This window comes from Poromitra crassiceps (genome assembly GCF_964638095.1).
Source record: "Poromitra crassiceps genome assembly, chromosome: 13".
Lineage (NCBI taxonomy): Eukaryota > Metazoa > Chordata > Actinopteri > Beryciformes > Melamphaidae > Poromitra > Poromitra crassiceps.
Genome location: NC_139644.1, coordinates 9,847,583 through 9,857,825, shown reverse-complemented (window position 1 = coordinate 9,857,825; position 10,243 = coordinate 9,847,583). Strand labels below are relative to the sequence as shown.

At 42.6% G+C, this 10,243-nt stretch overlaps 1 protein-coding gene across 2 annotated transcripts; it reads right to left on the bottom strand.

Moving 5' to 3' along the window:
* Positions 1-260: 260 nt before the first annotated feature.
* tsen54 (TSEN54 tRNA splicing endonuclease subunit) lies at positions 261-9,702 on the bottom strand (the record flags this gene model as incomplete). Of its 2 annotated transcripts, none has more annotated exons than XM_083650220.1 (12): positions 261-1,024; positions 2,668-2,781; positions 3,940-4,000; positions 4,122-4,260; positions 4,824-5,292; positions 6,422-6,535; positions 7,302-7,354; positions 7,442-7,540; positions 7,939-8,022; positions 8,542-8,605; positions 8,701-8,859; positions 9,638-9,702. In XM_083650220.1, the coding sequence occupies 12 exons, from the start codon at positions 9,700-9,702 to the stop codon at positions 877-879; spliced, it is 1,569 nt and encodes a 522-aa protein (XP_083506346.1). In that variant the 3' UTR covers positions 261-876. The 2 variants fall into 2 exon arrangements, with proteins under 2 accessions (XP_083506346.1, XP_083506347.1); XM_083650221.1 differs by having other exon boundaries at positions 6,428-6,535.
* Positions 9,703-10,243: the final 541 nt, after the last annotated feature.

The following is a 10,243-nucleotide window of genomic DNA, read 5'->3' as shown; positions in this document are numbered from 1 at the left end:
CACACGAACACGGGGGGAACATGCAAACACAGAAAGGACCTGGGACGGACCGGGGTTCGAACCCGGGACCTTATTGCTCTGAGGCAACAGTACTAACCACTGAGCCACACACACACACACATACACACCATGCTAATTAACACAATACCTGTGGTCCCTCAAGAACAGCACACACGAGCTTCAAAATGATTATTTATTTATTTATTTATTTTATTGTTAAAAAATAAAAAATAAAAACAGCTGCAAATAATAGAAAAGGAACATCAATATGGGAACTGCATAATTCAAAACCTAGCCATCATTGGGTTTGTGAAAGTCAAAAAAGTAGAAGAGAAAACATGATTTCCCTGGTGATTGCAGTTGATAACCATCTGACAAGTTACTCTGCTAACTCACTTTCCAGCCCATACTCTATTTTGGAACAGGCATTCAGCCACACAAGATGACAGATTGATTCAGTGTGTACAATTTAAAATGTATTTTTTAACTTAAGATGAAGGTTTGAGAACGGTTAAAACTGGCACTATTGGGGGCATCTGTTTAGTGCCGAGGTAGAGTCCCTGCCTACCAACACGAGGGTCGCAGGTTCGAGCCCCCGTGTTACCTCCGGCTTGGTCGGGCGTCATACAGGCACAATTTGTGTCTGCGGGTGGGAAACCGGATTAGGGGTACGTGTCCTGGTCACTGCACTAGGGGGGGAACAGTGTGATCCTACCACGTGCTACGTCCTGCCGGGGGGAAAAACCCCTCGTTGTCAGGTGAAAAGAAGCAGCTGGCTCGCCCCAGATCGGCAGAGTTGGGTGGAGCAATGACTGAGACAACAGGGGAACTGGGCAAATACAACAGGGGAGAAAACAGAGGATTAAAGAAATGGCACTAGTGCACATCAGTGGGTAGCTGGAAGTCTTTGAAGGTGTAGAAGGAGATGTCCCCGTGGTCGACCGCAGCGCAAACCACCGGGACGTCCGCGCTCTGGAAGGCCAGCAGCTTGATCGCTTGCAAGTCGGGCACGGGACCGTCGAAGCTGAAAGACAACAGGCGGGAAATCACATGATGATGATCACATGATGTTAACCGTGCGTTCCTTTATCGCAAAATAACTGGGACGTGGAGGCTAAATGACGTCACATCCGTTGTGTTAGCATTCCATTTGCAGAAAAGTTGAGCTGGGAAGTTCACTGTTCACTGGTCAGATCCACTCGCTAGCCATTGTTAGCAATAACAGTTGATATAACAAGGCATTTCGTGGCATTTTGCGCATACAAACACTGCAGCCTCATGTCCACACAGATAGAAGTAGGCCGTGCTGTGTGTACAGCTGATTTAACGAGACACAAACAAGACAGAAGTGCTAAATAGCATTTATACGATTATAACTACCGTACTGTTGTTGCGCGGCGCAGCCATCTTGGATTTTTTTAGGTCGGGGCTGCTGAGACTCCTACGAGTTTGGAATGGGAAATACCAGCTCTAGTGACGTCACGTCCCAGCTCATGAACTTTGAACCGGTAAGATTACCAGTTCCCAGTTATAAAGGAATGCACGATTCATCACATGATGTTAGCAGATCCTTTGTTGGCAATGCGGGACCGTAGATCCATGTGGAGGCTAGAACAAGAGGAAAGTTTTAAAAAGAAAACAAAAAACATGCTAGCACGGTCTGCACTTACCTACGTTTTTTGGATCATCAAAACAAAAATCTAGAGATTTTTTTTTTTTTATGTTTGTTTGCTATAGTTAACTGTGTTGAGTTTGTTTTTTTATACTACATTTGAGTAAAACAAGAATTAATAACTAGGTATGGGAGGATATATGCTTATCTCATGTTATGATTTGATACATACAGTATATATCAAAGTTCCATGACAACAAAGTCTGTGCAGAATTACGTTTATTTCGGAGACACAAATCTTTCTAGTAATGGCATAGCCTTGCTAGAATGTAAACAACTTAAAAATGTCATGACAAAGTGCAAATAATACTAGAACGACCGCACAGTGGATATATACCTCCGCCAACAAGTGAGCAGTCATTGTAACATCCATGTCTGTCCAGACTTTGACGTTTGAGCCAAAAGTGACAAAATTCCGATATTGCGTTAACGAGCTAGAAAATGGCGCTCGTGGGACCATAAACTTTGACCACCAAAATCGAATCAGTTCATCCTCGAGTCCAACTGGATGTTTGAGCCAAATGTGACGAAATTCAGTCAAGGCGTTCCTGAGATATCGCGTTAAAGAACATCGGACGGACATATGGACGGACGGACGGACAACCCGAAACCATAATGCCTCTGGCTCGGCTATCGCCAGCAGAGGCATAATAATTTGGACGGAAAGTTTGTGAAACTGTGATGGTCAAGCCATCTCATTTGTGATTACTACAGCTTTTTCTGCCCCACGATATGTATCGCGTCACATTTTATTGAATGCAATATATTTAATTTTGATTTGACATTATCCCATCCCTCGCAATAGCTTACTCAATCCAAACATGAATAAAAAAAACTATTATTTAATTAAACTCACAATACATTGAAAGGTGAGACAAACGGCACGTTCATTTTAAGCAAAGGCGATATTTATTTAATTTTACTCAAATATCTGTTGTTTGCTGTAAGCCAATCTTGAGTAAACGTCCCTCAGGACAGTTTGTGGGATTGCTTACCTGCAAACACACATGCGGGAATAAGGTTTCCCCGGGTTGCTCTTCTTGTAGTCAGCCACCGTATCAGGTAGGTAAACACTGAAACAGATCCTCCACTCGTCTGAACCTTTCAACCTGAGCGGACAAAGCACAGGCACGAGCCTCGTCACTCACAATACCATCGTCTATGAGAGCTAAATGTTTTTCAGATCAACCAAGCCGTGGCGATCTTAAACAACGATGATTTATGAGCCAGAACATGTCATTCGCCATTGTTAAGAGCTTCTATGGGGTTTGTTAATGAAGGATCTCACATTGTCATAGTGGTGAAAAGGACTGCGTCCACACTGCAGCTGAAAGTGTCCGAATTGTGTTTTCCTAGCTCTCACATGTGACTCAGATCTGATGTTTTCCAACCAGCGTAAACAGCAAAAAGCTGCTTGGAGTCGCATGTGTTGGAAACATAAACAGGTGTGGCGTCTTTTGTTATTTTTACTTTACTTTTATCTTTTCAACGTTGCCGTCCGCTCATATAGACCTTATTCGATTGACGTCGCTCACGTACGGGCACGCCCACCGCCGCCATATTGTTGACATAACGCAGCAGCTCTTAAGTGACAGCCTATGTGAGAGCAGCGTTTATAGGAAGATAGCCGCCGTTAGCGTTACCTGTATCGTTCCAATTGTGTTCGGATGGTGACCTGCGTTACACACGGCTGTAGTAATGACAGCAATAAAGTCCCCGTGGTTTGTTTCTATCTCTACCGTCCACAGACGTGAAGGGAGCGAGACGGAGGATACGTCAGCAGCACAGGAGATGTGTGGATAGTTAGGAGAGACAGGTGAAACTTTCTGACAGCTCCTCATAGCAAAGTCTGTTCACCTCGTTTTTTCTTTTGTTTATTTATTACAGGCATTAACGGCAGCATACAAACAACAACTCTGGGGTTTTTATTGCTGTCATCACTATCGCTATTTTGTAATGGAACAGAAACGACAATAAGGCCGTTACTATAGCTTAGTTGTCAGCTGCAGGACCGTATGTCAACAATATGGCGCTGTCCGGGGTTAGCGAATAAGGTCTATAGGTATCAGATATGGCCTACATCTATAAACAGATAGGAACAGTCATCCAGAAGATCTGATGTGAGCTGAAATTCACTATTGAGCATGAAGGCGGGTGGTGTGAATGCAGCCCAACTTCCTATAAACACATTGTGAAATCTGTCTGCCTGAAATCAAAAGCTGAACACACTGCCAACTGGAAATACCGGCCTTGGGAGTGATGAATACCTGGATGCTCCATCTAGCAAATGGGAGGATTTGGTCACACTGATTTTATCCAGCAGGTCCCCTGGAAAAAGAGAACAAACTTCCTTGGCGTGTTTTCACATCAGATGCACCGGGCCGGTGCAGATTAGACTATAAACTATGAATGTGTTTTACAGAGTGGGGCAGTGTCCCTGTGATCTCACCAGTGGAGACGGGTTGTGTCGGGTCATGTAAGGGAGTGACTTCCCTCTCCCACAGGTGTGCCGGTCTGTCTCGACACCTCGTTCGCCTCCTCCTCGCCTGGAGCTCCAGATACTCCGCCCAGTTTCTGCACCGCCGAACCTTAAAGCAACCGATCATGTCATCCCAAAAATGTGGTCCCTTATAATTGGTTGAAAACGTAATAAAACCTGCTCATGTAGTACATTTCCGGATTATATAAGAACATCGCTCTACACTCGCAAGAATACATTTTCCTGCAAATATAATTGATTTTTGTTTATATTGATTGTTGTTTTCCTTATAATGATGCCGTTTTATCCACTTTACAATTGTGACTACCATACATCACTATTTATTTTTTTGTGACCATGTTTTTATTGTTTTTTCTTTTTGTTCCCATATAATCAAGTGGCACAAAAATGATGGGGTAACATAACAGACGTACAAAAACAAATTTGTGAAATTCACATCAATTTCTGCACCTCACCTAAATTGTACACAAAAGAAAATAAGCCCCAAAAAACCGAAACATAGGCACATTAACTACCATCACTATTAATGTAATAATATGATGTTATTACACTATCTAGCTATTTATTACATTTCCAACCCATTTAGAGGGATGATGACATTTCGACAAGTTATTAATGACAGTATTTCCAACATGATCAGCTGCTGCAAACCTCTTTGTCTTTGTTGATGTCCCACTGCTTCCTCTGTCTCTCCTCTTCCCTCTTCTGCTCGCCCGTGGACATCTTCACCTCCCGCAGGTTCAGTCTCCGCAGCCAGGGGGCGACGTCACAGGCGCCCACGGCCAAATCCCCGGGTAACAGAGACGGGTGTGGGGAGGCCAGGCTGCGGGGTCGGGCCTCCCTGGAGCCCAGGTCTGGGAACGGGATGGAGCCAAAGTCCCAGCGCGGGGAACGGGCTGCAGAGAGCTGCTGCGGCCGGCGGCCCGACCCTGAGTCGGCCGTCCACCAGCTCCGGTCCCGGCTACCGCCTGCTGAACCGGTGGCGTCAGTTCGGGCCTCCGAAGAGACTAGAAGGTCTGCAGGGAAAGCAGGAGTCTTTTGAGGCTCCTCTTCACCTACAAGGCTGAGTTGATCCTCCTGCATTCTAACACAGGCAGATTCTTCCTGTGCTTCTCTGTGACTGAATAAAAACAGGAGGTAAGCGCATGGTTTGCAGAAAGATTCATCTGTGTGATGTGTTGAACTAGTGACAGGTGAATGCACGCGTTGAACGATACTTTAAAATTAGTCCAAATGTTTTGCCAGTGGAACTGAATAGAAGTTTCAAATCAGCCAGGGTCTGTGGTTGCAGGTTTACAGCTCTGAGCGAGTCATGCTTCAAAACAAAACAAACTCATTCATTCTCAACATAGAAAAGAAAAGGAAAGCGACACTTTTACAAAGCTGAATTGAACGAGTCCTAATTAGATTAGCAAGAATCAATTGAATGATCAGAATCGGTCTTCCCATCACTAGATCCAAGTTCAGCTCAGTCAGTTAGGGACAGAGACCTCGATACTGTCACACTTCATCGGTTTGGTTCAGATTATTTGGTGAAGCTTTAACTGTGAATCTTCACATCTTAACTGTTCCCCCCCCTTACAATTCATATAATCCTCTTCTCTAAGCAAAGGTAAGTGATCGGGATCTTAAGACAACACTGGCATTTTATAATAAATCACACTGTTGTATGTAGTGCTTCTATGTACGTATGTATGTATGTATGTATGTATGTATGTATGTATGCATGCATGCGTGCATGCATGTATCTATGTATCAATTCAACTTTATTCCAGACACTTAGGAAGGAATTACAATACAGAATTTCTTTTAACAAAAAACAAAAAACTTGAATATCAAGATTACAGTCACAATACATAGAGGCTCTTTCGCCAATGTCGCCACATGATTGAGTTGAACCTGGTGTTACTTTTGACAGGATTAATTAAGGCCACAATAACACTGTTCATCGAGTCATCTAAACGACACATAAATCTGTACATGAGGTTTCTTAAAAGTGCTTTAAATGTAGGTATGTATGTATGTATGTATGTATGTATGTATGTACGTATGTATGTGTGTGTGTATCATATATTATATATATATATATTATATATATGTTATGTTTGATAACGTTACTTTATTCTGCACAGAAGAGATAAAGGCAGCTGATCAAGCAGGGAGCAAGAGAGCTGACATCACATTCAAATAATGATTATTCAGGTCTATATGTCAGAATCTGACATGTGAAGTGGGTGTGTTCTGTTCACCTTGACGTTGAGGTTGAGGTAGGACTGGTGCTGCGTTTCCTCTTCACCTGTCTGCCTGCTCTGTCGCGGGACTGTGGCAGGTTCAGCTGCCTCTCGTAGGAAGACGCCACTGAACTGTTGAGAGCAACAGAAACAACACTCAGATTCATCTGAAGTCTAATCCATTACCGTCCTCCTTGAGCTATTGGTTAATTGTCATCCCTTCCAGAGTGACCATGTCTGTTAATCCCCCCCATCTCCAGTATTAATTGAATTGTGGGTCTAATCATTCCATGATTGATTGCCAATTTCACTTTTTGTCTGTGTAAAGGTTAAGCGGGGTTGAAATGGAAGTATTCGAAGACGTTTTTGCTCATTTCACAGGTATACTATACAAGCCCACCTGAAACCAAACCATATACTCCTTCTTGAGCCAATAAGTCCATCAGGAGAGTTAGATCCAGCATTATAAATCTGTTACTAGCAACACTCACAGCTGTGCTTTGCATCTGAGCAGGAGAAAAGCGCCTCCTACAGTTGAAGTTGGAAGTTTACATTCACTTAGGTTGAAGTCATTGAAACTCATTTTTTAAACACTCCACAAATTTCATGTTAACAAACTGCAGTTTGGCAAGTCGGTTAGGTAGGACATCTACTTTGTGCATGACACACATGTTTCCAACAATTGTTTGCAGACAGATTATTTAACTTATAATTCACTATAAAATTAGATGGCATCAGAGGATTGCATCACTTTTCACACCAAAGTACATTCATCACCCTAACCTAACCTAACACTAAGGGGAATAGAAAATTCAATTTTTTCCCCGTTGGTGAAAAGTCACGTGCCTGTTTATCTCTATTCTAATCCCATCAAAACTGAGCCTCAAAAGTCTATTACCTAGGATGGAATCTGTTCACCACGTAGCCAAGTCTCTTCAAATGCCCAAACACCTTGGTGATGGAAAAAGCTGTGGTTAGCCGGGTTCAGGTATACTTTTCTCTTCCAGAATCTGTCTGGTACTTTGTGTTCAGCGATACCTGGTACTGCTGCAGCGTCATGGTCTCCGAGGACAAAAACCTCTCATACCCGTCCTGGATGGACAGCGGCAGGCCCTGGTAAAACACCTGCAGGTTCCCCTGTGCACCACACAGCATATAATGCAAAAAAAAGGATGGACATATGTAACAAATATAAATTCACATTTGTATTCTTATTTTCAGATCGAGAACCTCCTGCAGTACTATATTCATAGATTTCAATTGACATCACACTAAAAGTGACGACCTGTTTAAAGTTTGAATGGAGTTTGTAGTACAAAGTATGAAAGATTACCGTTTGAACAGTCCTTCCACAGACTTACAACAGGTACTAAAAAGTTGTGTGCTGTGTTCGGTCCTCAAGATTGCGGCCACAACAAAAACATTTCGTGACTGAAACCAATGGATAAATATTAGCTTCTCAGATATAATGATGTGTCTATGTGTCCTGAGCTGGTAAACCACACCCTGGTGAACAGGTTGTGTCTGGCACTCACACACTCCATTAGGTACAGAGCCTCTTCAGGGAGGAGACACTGCTTGCCATTGGCAGAGAATCCCATCGTCTGCCAGAACTTCCCCTGTGTATGGCGAACAAGTATCACATGTTGTATGGATACAGACAGTATCATAATAAACATTTAGTAAACATTTTGATAAATGTTTTACGACAAGCAGTAATAGATGAGGAAGTCTACAACAGTCTCTCTAAGGGTGTGTATCATATGCTGAATATGTCAATTTTCAGTCAATTGACTGAAAATATATGAATTAGAATTTTGATAATCAATCATTTTAGTCATTGAATCACGTAAAAATACAAAGTATTTCCTGGTTACAGCTTCACAAACGTGAAGATTTTCTTCCTTTTCTCCATTTCATATCATTATCAAATTAATACCGGGGGTTGGTTGCTGGTCAGAACTAAGGAAGCAATTAAAAAAAAATACTTTGGGCTCTTTGCTATTATGTTTGACATTTTATAGACAATATGATGAATCGATTAATTGACAAATACATGAATCAATAATGAAAATAATCGTTAGGTGCAGCCCTAGTGTAGGCTATGGACAGTTTATTTGGCATGACACTGTACTCACAGCTGGAGACTGGAGCTCCACTATCTGCTCGCTTGGGATCCATACGGCCTTCACCAGGTTTCCTCTGAAATAAAACAGGGAGACAAATCCTATTTCACATCCATTCATCACAAACTGAGCCTTGGGTTTCACTTAGAATACTGTTTCCTGTCCACTCACAGCCTCTCCACTCGCTCCTCTGATATGAGGCTCCAGTGTTCGTTCAGACTCTGCTCCAGGCGCTGTCTTTGCTCCTCCGAGTCATTGGGGAAGAAGTCCTTCTGGCCTCTGACTGGGATCTTATGGCTCCTGGCCCGTGCAGCGAACAGCTCCGACGGGCTGCAACAAGACCGCTCACTCAGCATGTGATGCTTTGTCATTTGATCAAGCCAGGATGCATAAATATTAACTGATGTGTGCTTTGAACAAATATCAGTTATAAATGAGGCACAAGGCCATGTAAGTTCTAAGTTAGACTTTAAAATCAATACATATTATGCTTACAGGGAGCCAGTGAATATAGAGACTAGACTCAGGTTTTATGTTTGTATTTTCTGGATTGCACGTCGGGTCACCTGGTTCCTGGGTTTTGATGAATACCAGTAAGTAAGTGAATTTGATGTTGAGCAATATATTGCAGAAGTTGCTAGATCATAATATGAAAATATGTTGAGACTGTGAAAGAGCAGATATCACCAGAATGCTTGACCTGGAAGCAAAATAAAAACTGCCCAATTCCAGATGCCTAGTCCAATCAAGTGTATTCTTCTGTACTGCATTAAATTACCAATCAGTTTGAAACCAAGTGCTGCAGCTTGGTGGATCGTATGTACGCCGAATTTACCAGGAGAGAATGATCCATGTCGAGTCTGAAGGCCTATGAACCAGGTATGCACCTTTGTCGATAACTAAAGCCATATTTAAAGTGCTAGCTTTTTGAATGGGGTTTGGCAAGACTGTCAGATGCTTCCACCATGTGCACAGTGCACACTATGAAAGCTGTCTGCTTTGACGACCAAGAGAGGTCCGTCAACCGAGACACTATTTTAGTTGAATGAGAAACAGTAATATCTTGGGTTGGTAAATGTTTAGCTATATATTACTACTGGGTACATACCTTAACACTTCATTGAAGAAGTTCACTTCAGAAGCTTCAGAAGCTGTCTTGTTTTGGTCCGCCATGATTGCCAGAGCCGCTCTGCTCAGCTCTCCTCAGGGTCCTGATGCCCGTCGATTTCCGTAAATAGCAGTTGTTCCAAACATGGTCAGTAGATGGAGCTAAATCACAACATTTCACATTCCCTCATAGACAACAGGGACACTTGGATCTCCCCCCCCCCCCTACACTAATTAGGACTACTGTGACCCAATGCTTTGACCTTATAAAATAGCCGCCTATACAATACAATCATACAACGTAATATTTTGTATTATTAATGCCAATACCCATGTGTGCTGTTGTCTAAAGCTTTAGAATAATAAGAGTAACTAATCTGAACATTATTCAGGCATAGATGTGCTTTTCCATTGCAAGTATTCATTGCAGTTGTAATGATGTTTTTAGTCCAGTCTACTGTCATTTTTTCCATTGCTCCCCATCCCTTTGTACACACACACACACACACACACACACACACACACACACACACACACACACACACACACACACACACACACGTGTATATATATATACTGTGTGTGTGTGTGTGTGTGTGTGTGTGTG